The sequence below is a fragment of the Felis catus genome, chromosome D4 (genome assembly GCF_018350175.1).
Source record: "Felis catus isolate Fca126 chromosome D4, F.catus_Fca126_mat1.0, whole genome shotgun sequence".
Lineage (NCBI taxonomy): Eukaryota > Metazoa > Chordata > Mammalia > Carnivora > Felidae > Felis > Felis catus.
In genome coordinates, this window is record NC_058380.1 from 28,271,093 (window position 1) to 28,291,066 (window position 19,974).

Below are 19,974 nucleotides of genomic sequence, written 5' to 3' on the forward strand. Positions count from 1 at the left end.
CCCTGGCGTCGATGCTGGTTTTGCCACCAAAAGCAGCTGAAGGGAGGGACCATCATGTGGTAGTCCCTTCTCCTGGGAGCGGGCGGCTTTGTTCTCTCAGGAGGCACAGGTCTGCTCTCCCTGGTCACTCGTGTGAAAGAAAGTCCCCTTGGGGATTCGCAAGAGTGAAGAAAGTGGCAGATGCTGGAAAGACACAAGAGCAGGCCAAGGGGACACCACAAGGAGATCCAGCTGGCAAAGTGGCTGCCCCTTGGGGAGACCACAGTAAAACCTAGAAGCAAGAAAGAGTGGAGAGCAGCCTGTGGTTGACCTCCTCTGTGCTGACCTGGGTTCAGGTGCCGCACATGTGTCATCTCACTGGATTCTCACGAACCTGCTTTAGAGAGAAGTAACCCGGGCCTCAGAGACATAATGTGTGTCTAAAGCAGAGGCTGAAACCCAGCTATATGTGATACAAGAGACGGGGAGGAGGAAAATTGGATTTACTGCTGACATTCAGAACTCATTCACCAAGAAATTTGGATACGAGGCTCTTTGTGGAAAATTGGAAGCTCTGGGTACACTGATTCACATCCCCGATATCGGATATAAATGTTCCATTTATATGGAGTGCATTCATATCTCACAGACAGCAGGGAGCTGGTTCGTGTTAGCAACTTGGCCCTTTCCGAGGTCATCTCCTGAACATGCTGGAGGTTGGGGGCTGACACCAGCCAGAAAGCCAAGACCAGGCGACATGTCTGCCACCCCTGTCTGCAGGCACTCAGGTCACTTGGTCCCTACCCCACGCTGCGTGGTCTGGCCACCACACATACACTCACTCTGTGGCCAGCTGAGTATCACAGCTGTGGCATGTGGGGCTGCAGGAGGAAGGAGATGACCCAGAGCAGAGGGGGAGCGAGTGTCCAGGAGCCACCCTGCAGGGGCTGCTGCCTGCTCTCCCCAGAGAAGAACAAGTGGGAAGAAGTGTCTTTTTCATTTCCTTTTTAAATTAGATTCAAGTTACTTAACATACTGTGTAGTATTGGTTCCAGGAGTAGAACTTAGTGATTCATCACTTACGTGTAACACTCACTGCTCATCCCAACAAGTGTCCTCCTTAAAGCCCATCCCCCATTTAGTCCATCCCCCCACCCACCTCCCCTCCATAATCCTCAGTGTGTTCTCTGTATTTAAGAACAAACTCCAGGGGCGCCTGAGTGGCTCAGTCGGTTGAACGTCTGACTTCGGCTCAGGTCATGATCTCACAGTTCGTGGGTTCGAGCCCCGTATCGGGCTCTGTGCTGACAGCTCAGAGCCTGGAGCCTGCTTCAGATTCTGTGTCCCCCTCTCTCTCTGCCCCACCCCTGCTTGTACTCTGTCTCTTTCAAAAATGAATAAACATAAAAATTTTTTTTTAAAAAAGAACAAACTCTCAGGGTTTGCTTCCTTCTTTGTTTTTATCTTATTTTATTTTTTCTTCCTTTCCCCTATGCTCATTTGTTTTGTTTCTTAAATTCCACATATGAGGGAAATCATATATTTGTCTTTCTCTTTTTGACTTATTTTGCTGAGCATAATACACTGTAGTTCTATTCACATAGTTGCAAATTGCAAGACTTCATTCTTTGTCATCGCCTAATAGTATTCCATTGTATATATAAACCACATCTTCTTTATCCATTCGTCTGTTGATGGGCATTTGGGCTGTTTCCATAATTTGGCTGTTGTTGATAGTGCTGCTGTAAACATTGGGGTACATGTGCCCCTTCAAATCAGCATTTTTGAATCCTTTGGATAAATACCTAGTAATGCAATTGGTGGATCATGAGGTAATTCTATTTTTAATTTTTTGAGGAACCTCCATACCATTTTCCAGAGTGGCTGCACAAGTTTGCATTCCCACCAACAGAGCAAAAGTGTTCCCCTTTCTCTGCATCCTCGCCAACACCTGTTGTTTCCTGTGTTGTTCATGTTAGCCATTCTGACAGGTGTGAGGTGGTATCTCATTGTGGTGATTTGTATTTCCCTGATGATGGGTAATGTTGAGCATCTTTCATGTGTTCGTGAGCCATCTGGATGTGTTATTTGGGAAGTGTCTATTCATGTCTTCTGCCCTTTTCTTCAGTGGATTATTTGGTTTTTTGGGGTGTTGAGTTTGATAAGTTATTTATATTTTGGATACTAACCCTTTATGTGATCTGTCATTTGCAAATATCTTCTCCCATTCCATTGGTTGTTTTTCAGTTTTGTTGATTGTTTCCTTCGCAAAAGCTTTTTATCTTGATGAGGTCCCAGTCCTTCGCAGAAGCTTTTTATCTTGATGAGGTCCCAGTAGTTCATTTTTGCTTTTGTTTCCCTTGCCTCTCGAGACACATCTAGTAAGAAGTTGCTGCGGCTGAGGTCAAAGAGGTTGCTTCCTGTTTTCTCCTCAGGGATTTTGATGGCTTCCTGTCTTACATTTAGGTCGTTCATCCATTTTGAGTTTATTTTTGTGTATGGTGTAAGAAAGTGGTCCAGGTTCATTCTTCTGCATGTTGCTGTCCAGTTCTCCAAACACCATTTGCTGAAGAGGCTGTCCTTCTTCCATTGGATATTCTTTCCTGCTTTGTTGAGGATTAGTTGGCCATACATTTGTGGGTCTATTTCTGGGTTCTCTATTCTGTTCCATTGATCTATGTGTCTGTTTTTGTGCCAGTATCATACTGTCTGGATGATTACAGCTTTGTAATGCATTTTGAATCTGGAATTGTGGTGCCTCCAGCTTTGGTTTTATTTTTTAAGATTACTTTGATTATTGGGGGTCTTTTCCGGTTCCATACAAATTTTAGAATTATTTGTTCTAGCTCTGTGAAGAATGCTGGTGTTATTTTGATAGGGGGTCCATTGAATATGTAGATTGCTTCGGGTGGTATTGACATTTTAACAATATTTATTCTTTCAACCCATGAACATGGAATGTTCTTCCATTTCTTTGTGTCTTCTTCAATTTCTTTCATAAACTTTCTTTAGTTTTCAGTGTACAGACTTTTTACCCCTTTCATTAGTTTTATTCCTAGTATCTTACAGTTTTTGATGCAATTGTAAATGAGATTGATTCCTTGATTTCTTCTTCTGATGATTCATTATTGGTGTGTAGAAATGTAACAGATTTCTGTACATCGATCTTATATCCTGCGACTTTGCTAAATTTGTGTATCAATTCCAGCAGTTTGTGGAGTCTTTTAGGGTTTTCCACATAGAGTATCATGTCCTCTGTGAAGAATGTAAGTTTGACTTCTTCCTTGCTGATTTGGATGCTCCTTATTTCTTTTTGTTGTCTGATTGTTGAGGCTAGGACTTCCAATGCTATGTTCAATGACAGTGATGAGAGTGGACATGCCTGTCATGTTCCTGACCTTAAGGAGAAAGCTCTCAGCTTTTCCCCATTGAGGTTGATATTAGCTGTGGGTCTTTCTTATATGGCCTTTATGATGTTGAGGTATGTTCTTTCTATCCCTACTTTCTTGAGGGTTTAAAAGAATTTTTTTAATGTATATTTATTTATCTTGAGAGAGTGAGCCAGGGAGGGGCAAAGAGAGGGGGAGAGAGAATCCCAAGCAGGCTTTGCACTGCCAGTGAAGAGCCCAACACAGGGCTCAACCTTATGAACTGTAAGATCATGACCTGAGCTGAAATCAAGAGTCCAGTGCTTAACCAGGTGAGCCACCCAGATGCCCCTTTGAGAGTTTTTATCAAGAAAGGATGCCATATTTTCTCAAATGCTTTTTCTACATCTGTTGAGAGGCTCATGTGGTTCTTATCCTTTCTTTTATTAATCTTGGTGTATCACGTTGATTGATTTGGGGATATTGAAGAAGCCCTGCATCCCAGGAATAAATCCACTTGATTGTGGTGAATTCTTTAAATGTATTGTTGGATTTGATTTGCTACTATCTTGTTGAGAATTTTTGCGACCGCGTTCATCAGGGAAATTGGTCTGTAATTCTCCTTTGTAGTGGGGCCTTTGGTTTTGGAACCAAGGTAATGCAGGCCTCATAGAATGAGTTTGGAAGTTTTCCTTCCATTTCTATTTTTTGGTGTAGTTTCAAAAGAATAGGCATTAAAATGTTAGGTAGAATTCCCCTGGGAAGCCATCTGGCCCTGGACTCTTGTTTTCTGGGAGATTTCTGATTACTGATTCAATTTCTTTACTGGTTGTGGGTCTGTTCAAATTTTCTATTTCTTCCTGTTTCAGTTTTGGTAGCTTATATGGGTCTTCTGTCCAGGGTGCAAAGGTACCTTCTCCGTCAGGCCTGCCCTGCCACTTTTCACCACTAGAGGTCAGCAGTTAGCAAAAAATCATGTTTTCTTTCTATGATTTCAATATATCCCTGTGAAATTATTTTTTTAAGTTTATTTATTTATTTTGAGAGAGAGAAGAGAGAGCAGGGGAAGGGCAAACAGGGAGGGACAGAGAATCCCAAGCAGGCTCCATGCTGTCAGCATAGAGCCAGATGTGGGGCTTGATACCAGGAATAGTGAGACCATTACCTGAGTCCAAGTCAAGAGTGGGTCGCTTAACCAACTGAACGACCCAGGCACCCCCCACCATGAAATTATTATTTTAAAAATATTGTATAAAAACTCTTTCCTAATGAAAACTCACCGAGGTGTAGGAATGCCTACCTTTTACCAAATCCTGTCAGCTCTCCCTGGAGAATCCTAGCCTGCCACTGTGTAGAATCTATTTGCAGTCAACCTAACACCATCTCATGTACCAAGTGGTACCACTTTACCTGCATCTGTCAGGGGCCAGATGGGGACATTAATGGAAGGACAGTGTCCTGGGCAAAAGTCAGGGGCTCATTCTAGAGACGGTGAAGCATCCAAGTCCTGGAACAGAAGGAAGCCGTTACTTCCCTTCGGGCTGTAAAGACAAGAGGAAGAAATCGTGTTCCTGGGAAAGCTGGAGCCCAGGGGTGAAGCCGCTCGGGTGTCTAGAGTCACAGACACACAACTGGAATCAGAGAAGCAGCTGGGAGTGATGGGAGGGGCGGGGGGACGCCTGGGCCTTCTCTCTCCACAGCCTGTCCAGGGCCTTCCGTTGGTTGACCCCAACCAGGAGCCAAGTGGCCGGGGGACCCCAGAGATGCAGCCCATGGGGTCCGTCTCTGGGGCCCAGAGCAGCTCAGAAAAGGGATGTGGGAGGTGCAGCAGCCAGAAAGAATCCAGGCAACATCCCTGAACCGCTGCCGCACGGCACACGGGAGGGGTCCACACAGCCCAGCAGGGGGTGGGGACGAGAGTGTCCTGGGAAGGGGCAAGGCATGGCGAGGTGGGAGGGGCGCACGCACACACGCCGCCCTGGGCGGGGTCTCACTGCCTCCTCTCCTCCTGCAGGCTCCGTGAGCATCAGCAACCTGTACCCGGGCTGCGAGCACGTGAGCGTCAGGAGCCGCAGCATGATGTTCGAGCCGGGTCTCACCAGGGGGACCCTAGAGGTGGTGGTGGCCCCGCCCCAGCACCCGCACTGCGCGGCCGATGACCAGTCCACCAAGGCCATCGACATCCAGAACGCCTATCTGAATGGTACAGTAGCCCGCCCAGAGTCCCTTTGCCCGGACTGTAAATCACCCCCCCCCCCCCGGGGGCCTCTCCCACTGCATGTGTCACAGCCCCACGAAGGACAGAGGAAGAGCCGCACAAAGTGACCTTGGGATGACCCAGTGAAGCGTGGCTGGTCAATACCCCTAGTGAAACCAGACACCCTGCTGTCCTGGGCACCTAGCAAAGCCCCAGGCACACAGTAGGTGCTTAATAAATGACTGCTGAGTAAATCGATACATTTTCTAGGCAGAGCCAAACATCCACTTGGATGAGAAAACTTATAAAATATAATCCCATTAGAAGTTTGACAAATGCAAGTATGAGAAGAGTGATTCTTGAATACATCTCCACTCATGGCTGATGCTATGATACAGGCCAGGCAGTTTTTTCCCACAGGCAAAATTTCAAGTGCTCTCAATCATTTCCAAGGGGGTGAAGCTTTAAATGTTACCAGGGAAGGTTTACTATCTCCATCAACCACTGAATCCTTGGTGCTGCACCTTCCGAGCTCCCAGGAACCCCAGTTGGGCCCATGTCACTTGAACACCAGCTTCTGCCCTGTTGAGATGCAGTTTAGAGCAGGGATCAAGCATTTTCTTCGAGACTCATCTGTGAAGAATGTATGAGCCGATGTTCATTCGAGTGCATGGTAGAGTGGCACAGGGGAGGCGCTCAGAAAATGGCAATCGGGAGCATCTTCATGGAGGTCCTGCTGGCCCCAGTGAGGTGGCATTGAAGTCCATGGGCATTGTGCTATCCTAAAAGCTGAGTACTCTCCAAGGTCCCGGAGCTAGGTTGGCATGCTTCATAGGGAGAGGAGAAGTGTGTCCTCAGCACCCCACAAGCCTTCACCCAGCTCCTCCATAACTCCCTCCTGCCCCAGGTCTGGCTCTCAGTGCTCCCCATTCTCAGAGGACTCAAGACCGTGTTCCAGAACCCCTCACACCAAGGTCTCAGCTGCCAGACTTAGAGAGTCCTATCCCCAGGAGTGTGTGTGCTCCTAGAGGGGGCTCCAGAAGAGCCACGGATCTTCCAAATTGTTGACTACAGAATTTCTGGCCCAAAATAAGCACTGAGGGTAGAATTAGGGAAAGAGAGCCTGAAATCCTACAACATAAGTGGTCCTGCCATGTCCCCCCAGAGGCTGGTGGGTGGGTGGTCACTGTCTTGCTGGGGTGTGGCCATGTAGGGGTGGGGCGGTCCTGTGTCTGGATGGTCACTGCAAGGTGCCAGGTGCCTCAGGAAGTGCAGTCAGAGTCTCACCCACAGACACTTCTACAAAAACCCTTTGCACCCACACTCAGGTATGTGGGAGCAGCTGCCCCCCACGCTGGGTGACCTCACGGACCCCCACCTCCTCACGCTTTCGCCCGCATCCTTCAGGTGCAGAACTGCGAATCAACTGTTGTGTCTTTCCCCTGTGCAGGCAGCCTGCTGGCTCCTGACCCACCTGAAAAGGTCACTAACTCACCTGTGGAAGGTGAATGTGGTCATCACTAAGCCAGAATTAAGTTACATGTCGTAGTGACTTTTATGTTCAACGTCGTCTACCCTGTCATGTTCCAAAAAGAATTTATACGTATGTGAGGATACGGAATCTTATCATGTACGTTCTCTGTGTGAGTTTGTTGACGGGGAACCCAAGGCGGCATCTTGCCCTGACTCCTTCCTTGTGAGGAGGAATCCCTGGGGGGAGAGATGGAATGCACGTGTCTCCGAAGATGCAAAGATAAACAGGTCGATGCTACGGACATCACTCTTTCCCTTGGTGGTCACTAAGGTGCAAGCAAAATGGTGATTGGCACTTGGTGCTGTTTCAGATAGTAATCTTCATTCTGTCTGTAGGAGTTGGTGATTTCAGTGTGTGGGAATTCTCTGGAAATCCAGTGTACTTCTGCTGTTATGACTATTTTGCTGCAAATGATCCCACGTCCATCCACGTCATCGTTTTCAGTCTGGAAGAACCCTACGAGATCCAGTTGAACCAAGTGATTTTCTGGCTGAATTTCCTGAAGTCTCTTGTGCCGGTTGAAGAACCCATAGGTAAGCCAGCACGTCCTGGTGGAGAGTGCCCTTCCCATGGGCCGCTCAGCCACTTGGGGGATCTACAGCTCAGGGCTAACAGTGAGGCTTCCTTGGTCGCTGCTTCCTGTGACAAGATTCCCACTCTGGATGTTTCCGCAGGGAATTGTTACATGATTGCATTCTCCTGCCTCAGAGACCAAGTCTGAGGGATTTCTAGAGAGCTGTTTCTCGCTTTCTTCCTATACTTTAGAGCTGTGGTCACTTTTGTTGGGTAGAGGTGGACTCCTCCCAGAGATGGCCTCTGTGTCTCTCTACCTAATGATACGTAATTAATAAGCAGAATGAACCCCCTTCATTCTGTGGTTCCATCCAGAACGGAAGGGTCCATATTGACTGAAGGCATTATCTTAACTTTATTCCTAGAGCAGAAATTAGCGTGGAATACGCTTTTGTTCCTTTGTACAAAACAGAGGGGCGCCTGGGTGGCTCAGTCAGTTGAGCGTCTGACTTCGGCTCAGGTCATGATCTCCTGGTTCGTGAGTTCGAACCCTGCATCTGGCTCTGTGCTGACAGCTCAGAGCCTGGAGCCTGCTTAGGATTCTGTGTCTCCCTCTTTCTCTGCCCCTTCCACCTCCCCCTGTCAAAAATAAATAAACATTAAAAATTAAAAAAAAAAAAACAGAATTGGGCAGCCTTTCATGGTGGAAACACAACTGGGCTATCAATTTTTTTTTTGATTTCCTATAAAAGTCAAATAAGTGGGCTTAACCCCCTCAGGGTACATCCACTCTGCCTCTCTTTCTCATTCTGGTGTTTTCTTTCCAAAACACTCTCCCCACCAGAGGCTATCTGTGTGCACCGCCACAGGCCCTGTTTTGGACATTTCTGGGTGTAGCTGCACTCACAGAGCTTTCTAGGTCTTAGAAAGGTGCCTTTGCTCAGAGCCAGATTTCCTCTCACTGGACAAGCAGGGCCACTTGGGGGGACATCTGAGAAGCTGCCTTGAGTTCTGTGGTCAGTGCTGGTCCACTTCTGAGCTGCCCTTCCCGAGGACCAGGAAACCCACTCTTGGCTGGGCCAGGGCCTTCTTGAGGTGACCCTGCACGGCGGGCTGGCCAGCACGCCCTACCTTACCCGCCTTGGAGACAACCAGGAAGGACAACCCACCTGTGAAACGTCTGTTCTCTGCCCTCAGCCTTTGGTGGCAAGCTGAAGAACCCGCTCCACGTCGTGCTGGTGGCCACCCACGCCGACATCATGAACGTGCCTCGGCCGGCTGGAGGCGAGTTCGGGTACGACAAGGACACGTCCTTGCTGAAGGAGATCAGGAACAGGTGAGGGCGCCACTGGGGACAGGGGCCATCTCACAGAGCTCACGGACACCGGAGGAAGGAATCAAAGGCCTCCTTTGCTTGGTTGACTTTGTGGCGTAGATTTCATTTTTTATCAGAACGCTGAAAACACAATAAATGCAACCAAAGTAAAGGCCACGGGATGTAAAACAACAGACTTATCACTTCCTTCCTCACCTCCCGGTACCACTGCCCAGGGGACCTTCTGTTAGGAGTTGCATGTGTCAGTTCTCAGCTTTGTGGAGGCAATTATAATCGACAAATCATATTTTAAGATACTTGAAGTGCGTGTCGCGGCGATCTGATGCACGTTATGAGAGGACGCGCCCGTCTAGTTAGTTAGCACATCTGTCACCTCACATGTTTCTCTGTCTTTGCTTTTTATTTATTTTTTGGTGAGAGTGGTTTTTGTTTTTTGTTTTTTTGAGACTTCAGAACTGATCATGTATTGAGTCACTAAAAGTAGGCAATAAATCTGTCCCCCGCCCCCTGGAAAATGGTAAGAAATTTCCACAGGCGTGGCAGAAGTTTGAATTCTGGGTGAGAATGTTTAAGTTCAACCCTTAGCAAGTGTTAGTCGTATAATACAGTGGCATCGACTGTTGTCACTATGCCTGACACAGATGTGAGGTTCTTTTTGTTGGGTTGGCTCTCAGTTCCTCTGATGACTGTCATCTTACCACCGAGCAGTACTTCTCAAAGTCTAAGTTGCCACTCACCAGGGGCTCGTGACAGTCACCAGGAGGTCCTGACCTGGTCACGAAAGTGGGATGGACAGGAGGGGAAAATACCAGAGTGCCTTTCCTGGCAAGCATTTATGGAAAACTTTTGTTTCACTGAGCAGTACGAATGTGCATGGGTCACGGTGTAGAAACGTGTGGTTTTACTTCGTGTTTGGCCAAAAAACGTTAAAGCTGCATCTCTATATAATCCACCAGTAACACAAACTATTGGTTTATCTACTGCAGACACTTCCCTGTTGTCCTCCTGATAGGAAAAAGAAGGCTCATGCTAGTATTTTCCATCGAGGGAGTGGCCTTCATGCCTACCCTCTGCTCTTACCCGTCCCTCTGTAGTGGCCTCCGTCCTCTCAGCATGGGCCTCACCTGTGCTGCATCAGGGGACCTGAAGTCTTCCCATACTGTGTCCCTGCCAATTTGTGCAACCTGAGCCACCCCCCCCCCCCGCCCCATCCGCAGGACTGGGAGCTCAGGGGTCCCGGGCCTCACACCACCGTAATATGATGAGCCAGTGGACAGTGGGGAGGGGGCAGCCTCTGCAAAGCCACCAGGACATTCTGGCTTCAGATTAGCTATACGGGAGCCTGGTGTCCATGGTGACCCCTGGTGAGACTACATCACCCTGATGAGGCCACTGCCCTTCCCTTAGGTTTGGGAACGATCTTCACATTTCAAACAAGCTGTTTGTTCTGGATGCCGGCGCATCGGGCTCTAAGGACATGAAGGTACTGCGAAGTCACCTGCAAGACATTCGGAGCCAGATTGTCTCGGTGAGTGTGCTGGAGAGCCTGTAGCTCCACCTTTGCCCAGACCATCCAGTCACCCCGGAGCTGGCCTCTTCGTGCTCCTCTTGGTTAGATTCGGTTCTCTGGGGACCCAGCACGAGGCAGATGTATGGCTGTGTTTGTGTCCCACTGGTCTACAACAAGGAATGAAAAGTGAGAAGCAAGGACGTGGCCGGGAGATGAGGGAAGTTAGGAGCGAGGGCCCCACCTTAGAGCATATGGGATGCTGACGGTGTTAATGGTTAGTTTATAAGTGACATTGCCTTTTACAAATCATAAAAACTGCCCAGAAGTGAGTTACTGTGAAATGCTTAGAAAATGCAGAACAATAGAAGAACCGTCACCAGCAAGATTTGTTGAAGGACATAAAGTAATAGATACTTAAACGAACTGAAATGTGCTCGTGGAGGGCAAGATCTTACTCAACGTTTCGTTTTCGCAAGTTATATAAACTTAGTCTGGTACCGGCCAGCAACTCATGGGAATGAGGAAATTGGGTGTTTTGTCTTAAAATTTCAGCAGAAGGATAAATAAGGCATACTGTAAAGGCTGTGTAACTAATAAATCCAAAATCAAGAAACTAATAGATGGAATAAATTAGTGAATACAGAAGTAAAGCACAACATCTACAGAAATTTAATAGAAAACAAAGGTGTTATTTCAGTTTGGGGGAAGATGTTTATTTCATCAGTGATCTGACACGACTGGCTATTAGTCTAGAATGAAGTGAGATTGAATTCTTTTCACTACAAATCCCCAGAATAGATTGTGGGTGGATTCAAACATATAAATGTAAAAAAGAAAAAAAAAAAAACAAACAGCAGTATCTTGAATGTGTATTTAAAATAACTTGATTGTGCTTTGGAAAACCCTTTCGGCAATATCGAGGACCCTAGAAGTTTTCGCAGAAAATATACCTATTTGACATTACAAAAGCTAGAATTTCTTTTCTGGCAAATAAACTCCATAAACAAAGTTAAAAGGAGAAATCGGCTGGAAAAATTACTCTCAGTGCCTCTGACACGTAAGTTTCTAATCTATAATATTCAAAAAGTTCTCCCCAACTGATGAGAAAGGATAAACACCCCCAAGGGCAAAATGTTCCCTGGAAAGTTCCTGCTGCCCCAGCCTGCGTGTAGATGAGGAGACTGTGTCCATCCTTCCCTGGGTGGGGAGTGGCCCCTCCAGTTACAGCTTACTCCTTCTCTGCTGGGAAATGCCCCCATTCACAGCACCAGGCTCCAGTTCCAGATGTGCTTTTGGAATCTTCAAGAAAACTCTGGGCTCTCCTGAAGCCTGCCTGGCTCCTGCCTTCTGATGGGGGCCCCACTATGGCATAGAGGGTGAGTGGGGAGTAGTCTGGGGGAGCTCAGAGGAAGCCAGTCGCAGAGAACAGTGGCCAGTGATCTGGGACAGAGGTCTGTGAAGGACCAGCACCTTCCCACCTGGTGGTGGTGGCGTTAGGGCCTCTATGATAGGCTGTAGGGGTTCCCTGAAGTTTTGAGCTGAGGTGTGGTGAGATTGTCTGCTTCCCAACCCCAACCCTCAATTCCTGAGGCCAAGCAGGCAGAACCCACCACAGACTGCCTTTATCCTTGGGAACTTTGTTTTAGAAACAGGGAGTGGAATTAAGCTGACATAAAGGTGGGATTCGAGAAGAGACTGCCTGGTTAATGATGTAGAGCAGCAGTTGGTTTTGTTTTTGTTTTTGTTTTTAATTAGGATGGTGTGCGGATTATATGGGCCTGTCACATAGATGATTTATTTCATCAAATTAAAAGATTAAAAACCTATTTCAAGGGGGGTGAGGGGATGGGCAAAATGGGTGAAGGCAGGTGGGAGATACAGCCTTCCAGTTGTGAAATGAATAGGTCACAGGGATAAAAGGCACAGCATAGGGAATCTAGTCAATGGCATTGTAATAGTGGGAGGTACCATAGCTACACTTGTGGTGAGCCCAGCATAGCCTACGGACTTGTCCAATCACTGTGTTGCATGCGTGAAACGCATGTAACTTTGCATGTCAACTATACTCAAATAAGAATTTTAACAAATTACGAAAAAAGAAAGCTGTTTCAAGCCAATTACCAAGAATTAGTCTAATTTGAAATAGTATTTCCACAGCAATCCCACAAATACTTAATATACTGGTAAAAACCCACTACAGTATTGCTGATGACAGTTCATCTCTTTTCCTCTTCCTTTGCTCATAAAATTAACCATCATCTGGCTGAAACAGTCACTCCCGAGGAGGGGGGAGGGGACGCACAACTTTAGGAGTTGGGGAACACTGTGATTGAGTCCAAGAGCATTATTGTGAAGCCTTGCCACCTGTTTAATCATTAGCAATAGAAATGAAAGCATCCATGGGGTGCCCGGGTGGCTCAGGTTGTGATCTCCCAGTTCATGAGTTCGAGCCCCGCGTCGGGCTCTGTGCTGATAGCTCTGAGCCTGCAGCCTGCTTTGGATTCTGTGTCTTGCTCTCTCTCTGCCCCTCCCCCATGCACACTGTGTCTGTCTCTCAAAAATAAACAAACGTTAAAAAAAAAAAGGAAGAAGAAATGAAAGCATCCATACCATTTTACCCTTGCAAATGGATTTTGCTTAGAGGCAACACTTTAACAAAAGAACTGCCCGGTACCCAACCAAAAAGCACTAACTCATCCGAAGTATTTTTGCAATAGTGCAGGAAAGAGCGCCAAGGTTTCTAACATCTCCAAGGGAGTTCCCTCAGCTGCAAATTGACCTGTCCTGTGCTGCGTGTCCTAGGTCTGCCCTCCGATGACCCACCTGTGTGAGAAGATCATCTCCACGCTGCCTTCCTGGAGGAAGCTCAACGGGCCCAACCAACTGATGTCACTGCAGCAGTTCGTGTACGATGTGCAAGACCAGCTGAACCCCCTGGCCAGAGAGGGGGATCTCAGGCGCATAGCCCAGCAGCTCCACAGTGCTGGCGAGGTAGGGGGCTAGAGACCAGGCAGGGGTCTGGGAGGGGCTCGGGAGATTGGTTTCTGTCCCCACTGTGAAGGTGGTTTGAGCCGGGAGAGGCGGAGTGGAAACTGCCCGATGACCCATAATATATCCAGACATGTGGCGATCACAGAGGCTTCGGTGATCTTCTGAACTGCGGTTCTCTGCTCTCCCATGCACCCTAAGAGCTGGTGTTTGGTTTTCTTCTGATGCGTTTGTTTTCCAGCTTGTGTCAGGGAGCACAGTTTCTACCACACTGGGCATCTGGGCCTCTCCTCTCCTCCGGGGGCATCTGTTGCTTAGCTGTGGTTCCTGCAGCCTCTGGCCTGGGCTGTTTTCTGCTCCACACAGACTCCTGGGTTCACAGATGGTCCAGAAAAGGCAATGACAAGAGCCTGTCCAGAGACACTAAGGCCCAGCAAGCAGTGTCCCCAGAAATGACAGCCTTTCCCAGAAATGGGAATCTTTGCTCCCACTCATGTGGCATCCAACACTGGGGTACGGTTTGGGATCGCTGTTCTAATTGCATCCTATGCCTGTCCCGGGAGAGGGGAGCTAGCCTTTGTATTTCTCTGTCCTGTGACATCCAGGGACAGTTTAGGCTAGTCCGGGCCATGAAAGGCAGTTCTGAACGTGAAAGCCCAGAAGCAGTTCTGAGATTTTTAGACCCCAGGAGCTTCTTTCCTGTGCAGTCTCAGTCCCACCTCTGACTTGAGGCCAGTGCATGTAAATCATAGAGACTTGAAATTACAACTGAAATTACAACTGAACTAGAGTGTCATGCAGTGACAGCATGAGCCTCTGAACTTCACTGAAACTACCAGTAATCTATAGACCTCTCCAGCAGTACTTTAAAGTCATTGAATTTGGGGCGCCTGGGTGGCTCTGTCGGTTTAGTGTCTGACTTTGGCCCAGGTCGAGATCTCACAGTTTGTGAGTTCAAGCCCCAAGTGGGGATTCGTGTTGACAGCTCTGAGCCTGCAGCCCGCTTCGGATTCTGCGTCTCCTTCTCTCTCTGCCCGGTAGATTTCCCTGCCCTTGAGACTTCAGTGAGTGATGAAGTGAAGACTTGATGGTAGGAGTAAGGAAGGGAAATGTCGGTCAGGTGGCCCCCTCTGCTTGGCCACCAGCCTCTCCCCCAGTGCTATTACTGCCCGCTAGTGAGGAAGGCCCAAGTCCTATGCACATCTCACCACTTATCCTCATGATGCCTGTTTCTGCTCCCGGATCCCTCACTGCCCTTGGTCATCTGTCCCCTTAACCTCCTCCAGTGTGGCCAGTGTCTCAGCCTCTCTCCCGTGATCCTGAGGGGACGGCAGTGCCCAGGGTTGAACTGCAGATGATGTCCCCACCAAATGCCTTATCAAGAAATAGATGCTCTTGGGGCGCCTGGGTGGCGCAGTCGGTTAAGCGTCCGACTTCAGCCAGGTCACGATCTCGCGGTCCGTGAGTTCAAGCCCCGCGTCGGGCTCTGGGCTGATGGCTCAGAGCCTGGAGCCTGTTTCGGATTCTGTGTCTCCCTCTCTCTCTGCCCCTCCCCCGTTCATGCTCTGTCTCTCTCTGTCCCAAAAATAAATAAACGTTGAAAAAAAAAAAAAAAGAGATAGATGCTCTACCCTCCAGGAACTGTCAACCTAGGGACCGGTTTGAACAGAATCATATGCAGAGGGTGTTTCAAAGCTGTCACCGGAGTGTGGACCAGAAAGTACTCTTGGTACAAACAGTGAAGAGCCTCAGACTCCGTGTGAGAACAGAGTGTCCCTTGGGTCAGCACTGTGTGTAAACCTGGCCCTGAGCAGGGAGGGAGGAGAGGAGGGTGAGTGTTGCAAAGAGACCAAAGTTGTCTCTGCTTTTTGTCATATTTCTTTCTTTCAGACTTTTGCTTTCTAAAGAAATAAAGGGGTCAGGTAAGCTCCAAGTCTCCTCTGGCCATCTACTATAGTCTCCTTCCTCTCTGCCCTCTCCAGGGTGCTTTCCAGACCTTTTCTCCTATGCGTGTTAAAATTTTATATCGTGGACTCATATAACAGTTTGAATCTCTCTTTGAAAAATCTCAAGCCTTTAGGGAAGTTGCAGGAGTAGCTCAAGGAATCTTCATCTACTTCACACTTAAATTAACCAGTTGTTTACATTTTGCTCCTTGGGCTTTGTCTCTTTCTCTTCTATTTATTTACTTATTTGTTTTGCAAATATCCTGACATTTCACCCCTCAGTACTTTAGCCTGGATCTCCTAAGCAGCGGGGTGTTTTCCCACTGTTACAGGGTGGAGGACGGACAGTCAAGTATCCCCCACATTGAGACCAGAAAAACAGAGCAGGTGACTCCTTATAGTTTACACAGTTTTAATTGGGGTAGCTTCCTAACCGGGGAGATATGGCAGGCAATGATCCTGCTGTGCTGCTGGTCTCCACAAAGTCTGGACCTTAGTCTACAGATGTGATAGAGCGAGGGTTGCACAGAAGGGCAGTGCGGTGAGATCAAAGAGTCCGTGTGCAACTTACTGACCTCTAACATCGAATTAGATCTCCTGGCTCCACCTGTGTGTCAGGAAAGGGAGAGACTTTGTTATCTTTAACAAATCTACCGGGGTTGGGGCGGGGCAAAGCCAGCTTCTCACCCTCCTGGCGGTGGCGGGCATGTCTAAGGTATGTATATCAGTCTCCAAGAGCCCCGGGAACACGTAGCCGAGGGCGTCAGCGAGTGGACGTGAACAAGATGGAGTGCTGAGGATAACCATACAATGATCACATCCCAGAAGCACATAGATGTGACCTTGTTATTGAATGTATAGTTCGCTCTCCAGTGTTTGCCACTTGTCCCAATAATTTCTCTTGTAACTGCTTTTATTCGTGTATTTCGGGATGTAGAGCCCCGTCAAAATTTACTCATTGCATTTACCTGCCATCTCTCTCTCTTTTTTGTCTTTGAATTTATTACCTTGACCTTTTTTTAAAAAGTCAAAGGTAGTCCTTTCAGAATCTCTCTTCTGACCTTCTCAAGCTGGCGTTTTGGCTCAGTGTTTGATTTCTGAGATCCATGAATGCCCTGGGTCGTTTTTTGCAACATGTGCACAGATTTTATCATTGCTCGCCTCCTTCAGTGCTCTGAACAGCTGGTGCCTCTGGCCCTCTGTGTTCCCGTGTGTGACCTCCTGTTGTCCCTTCTGGCAGATCAACATCATGCAGAGTGAAACGGTCCAGGACGTGTTACTCCTGGACCCCCGCTGGCTCTGCACCAATGTCCTGGGGAAGCTGCTGTCCGTGGAGACCCCACGGGCCCTGCACCATTACCGGGGCCGCTACACTGTGGAGGACGTTCAGCGCCTGGTGCCTGACAGCGATGTGGAGGAGCTGCTGCAGATCCTAGATGCCATGGACATTTGTGCCCGGGACCTGAGCAGCGGGACCATGGTGGACATCCCTGCCCTCATCAAGACTGACAACCTCCACCGCTCCTGGACAGATGAGGAGGATGAGGGGAGGGTCTACGGGGGCGTGCGTATCGTCCCCGTGGAACACCTCACCCCCTTCCCATGTGGCATCTTTCACAAGGTCCAGGTGAACCTCTGTCGGTGGATCCACCAGCAGAGCACCGAGGGAGATGCGGACATCCGCCTTTGGGTGAATGGCTGCAAGATTGCCAATCGCGGGGCCGAGCTGCTGGTGCTCCTGGTCAACCACGGCCAGGGCATTGAGGTGCAGGTGCGAGGGCTGGAGACGGAAAAGATAAAGTGCTGCCTCCTCCTGGACTCTGTGTGCAGCACCATGGAGAACGTCATGGCCACCACTCTCCCAGGGTTGCTGACAGTGAAGCATTACCTGAGCCCCCAGCAGCTGAGGGAGCACCATGAGCCCGTCATGATCTACCAGCCACGGGACTTCTTCCGGGCGCAGACCTTGAAGGAGACCTCGCTGACTAACACCATGGGCGGGTACAAGGAAAGCTTCAGCAGCATCATGTGCTTTGGGTGTCACGACGTGTACTCACAGGCCAGCCTAGGGATGGACATCCATGCATCAGATCTGAACCTCCTGACCCGGAGGAAACTGTGTCGTCTGCTGGACCCGCCCGACCCCATGGGGAAGGACTGGTGCCTTCTGGCCATGAACTTGGGTCTCCCCGACCTTGTGGCAAAGTACAACACCAATAACGGGGCTTCCAAGGAGTTCCTCCCAAGCCCGGTCCACGCTCTGCTCCGGGAATGGGCCTCCTACCCTGAGAGCACGGTCGGCATCCTCATGTCCAAACTGCGGGAGCTGGGGCGTCGGGATGCAGCAGACTTTCTACTGAAGGCGTCCTCAGTGTTCAAAATCAACCTCGATGGCAATGGCCAGGAGGCCTATGACTCCAGCTGTAACAGTGGCACATCTTATAATTCCATCAGCTCCGTCGTGTCCCGGTGAGGGCAGCCTTTGGCTTGGGCAGGGTGTCTTCGGACTGCAGAGCAGGGGGATGCAGCCCATAGTCCCGGCAGAAATTCCGGCATCCCTCCCTGTGCCCACACCCTGAAGGTCCCCGCCCTCCCTCCTGCTTCACCAGTTTCTCTGCCACTACCTCCCTCCTCCCACACATTCCACTGTGTGTGAATGGTCTTTGTAGTTACAGAGCAGACCACAGCCTGTCCTTTGGCCAATTGAGAAGCCAGTATCCCTCCTCCCTGTGTCCTAGATCATCTCTCATCCGCCAGCACCTTGCTTCTTACTGATAATTTTACTGGAATTCCTAACTTTTCAATGAAATTTTTTTAACTACTGTATGAATTGTCCTAAAAAAAAAAAAAAGCACATGTATCCCAAATGTGTTTCTTATAGTCTTTTCCTTGTCAGACCATGTCCTCGTCTTATCCCTTTGATATTTGTAGGACAGACTCCCATGTGTGGAATCCCACTGTCTGACTGACAAACAGACAACATGTGAGGCCTTTGCAGAAGAGGCTGTGCCTGAGACCATCCAGGGAATGCTCCCTCTCTGTCCCCTGCTGTCTGCTGATCACCGCCTGAGGTGCTCCCCCCTGAGTTGTGGATTTTCCAGTAATTTTTGTGTTTCATTTCACACGGAAAGGGGAGGAAGGAATCCTCTTCTAGAGTGATTTCACACACAGTGTTGTTTTCATGGTAAGACACGTCCTTGCTGCTCTTGGGTAAACGTCAACGTTGCGCGTCCACGCGGAACCGGCAGAGTGTCCGCTGATCATTCCCGCTCATCTCAGGTAGAAGGTGACACAGCTGCAGGAAAGGAAGGTCTGCGGGAGGACTCAGCAGACCCCTGACTCCTGCTCGGTGGCAGTCTGCTGTCATTTGCGCGGAGCAGATGGTTTTCACATGTAGATCCTGGTTCGATGACTTCCTGTCTGTGAAGTCCGACAAAGAAGGCGAGGAAGCAAGATTTCCTGCGGTGATTTTAAGTAGTGATGGAGTTTTAGGTTGTAGTGAGGGAACACGTCCTAATTCTTCTGTCCTGAGAAGCGTGTAATTTTAATGTTACATTACATGTGTGTATATGTGTGTATATATATATATATATATGCATTATGTATATACATATATATGAATACAGGTATTTTTACTTAATCTATACAATGTAGTAAAAAGATGTTGGTTTTTCTTTTCTGTTCTCTTTTTTTTTCTTTTCTTTTTTTAAAAATATAAATAAACTATTGCTTGTTGCATTTGATTGTTGGTCTTTAATTCAAAAGGAATCCTTTTTCTCTGTTTTTTCTTCAGTCGCCAAAACCCCACATGGCGGGGCAAACCAAACTGAAGTCCAGAAAGTCAGTTAACCCAAACTCCCGTATGGAAACACCTGGCTCATTGGGGGGCCATTAGTACTAAAGTTGGGGATGGTAGGGGGAAGCAGGAGGAGCCCAGATGGTTTTCACACTGTTGTCACTTGAAAAAGGGAGTCCCTTCCGTTGTCCTTGGGTGACCCAACACCACTGGAGTCCTTGAGTGCTGCCCCGGGCCTATGGGGAGCTTTCTCTGTCTGTATAGAGGTGCGGGGACCAACCCACAGGAGTAAGAGATAAACCTACTGCCAAAGACGCGTATCTTCTGTCCTTCCGGACAGAGCCCGTGGCCCAGGCCATGTATTGGAAATGCCAGCTTTGACCTGCATGGAAGCACTCAGTGACAAAACCTGCATTTAGTAAAACCTCAAGACTTTTTAAAAATACATTGACAAAGAAAAACGTTTGGAAGGAAAAAGATTAAAACGGTAATGATTTTCTCTGTGGGGCTCATTTCCATTTTTCCAAACTGTCCACAATAAACACGGTCTAGTTACATTAGGAAAATAAATGAATGAAATAAAACTAAAAGCTACATAGACCCGCCTGAAAAGGATGGCACTGAGATCGAAGCTGTGGTCACCTTACAAAAGTAGACGCGTTTATCCTGTGTCACCTCTGTCCTGAGTGGCCACTTCACTCTCTCCTGCTTCAAAGAGTGTCACAGGGGAGTGACATGACACCAGGCCACTGAAACCCCCAGGCACAGAGTAAGTCTCTGGTATCACCTGTATGTAAAATCTCAGAG

General features: G+C 48.4%; 1 protein-coding gene across 8 annotated transcripts in view; it reads left to right on the top strand.

The window, feature by feature from the left end:
- The window catches only part of DAPK1 (death associated protein kinase 1), a 185,693-nt gene extending 166,584 nt beyond the window's left edge, over positions 1 to 19,109 (top strand). For all 8 annotated transcript variants that reach the window (XM_045043702.1, XM_045043698.1, XM_023242235.2 and 5 more), the window contains 6 exons: positions 5,362 to 5,550; positions 7,414 to 7,611; positions 8,789 to 8,927; positions 10,335 to 10,455; positions 13,240 to 13,428; positions 16,612 to 19,109. In XM_045043702.1, the coding sequence (XP_044899637.1) occupies positions 5,362 to 5,550; positions 7,414 to 7,611; positions 8,789 to 8,927; positions 10,335 to 10,455; positions 13,240 to 13,428; positions 16,612 to 17,844 (2,069 nt within the window). In that variant the 3' untranslated portion in view covers positions 17,845 to 19,109. The remainder of the gene's footprint in view (positions 1 to 5,361; positions 5,551 to 7,413; positions 7,612 to 8,788; positions 8,928 to 10,334; positions 10,456 to 13,239; positions 13,429 to 16,611) is intronic.
- Positions 19,110 to 19,974: the final 865 nt, after the last annotated feature.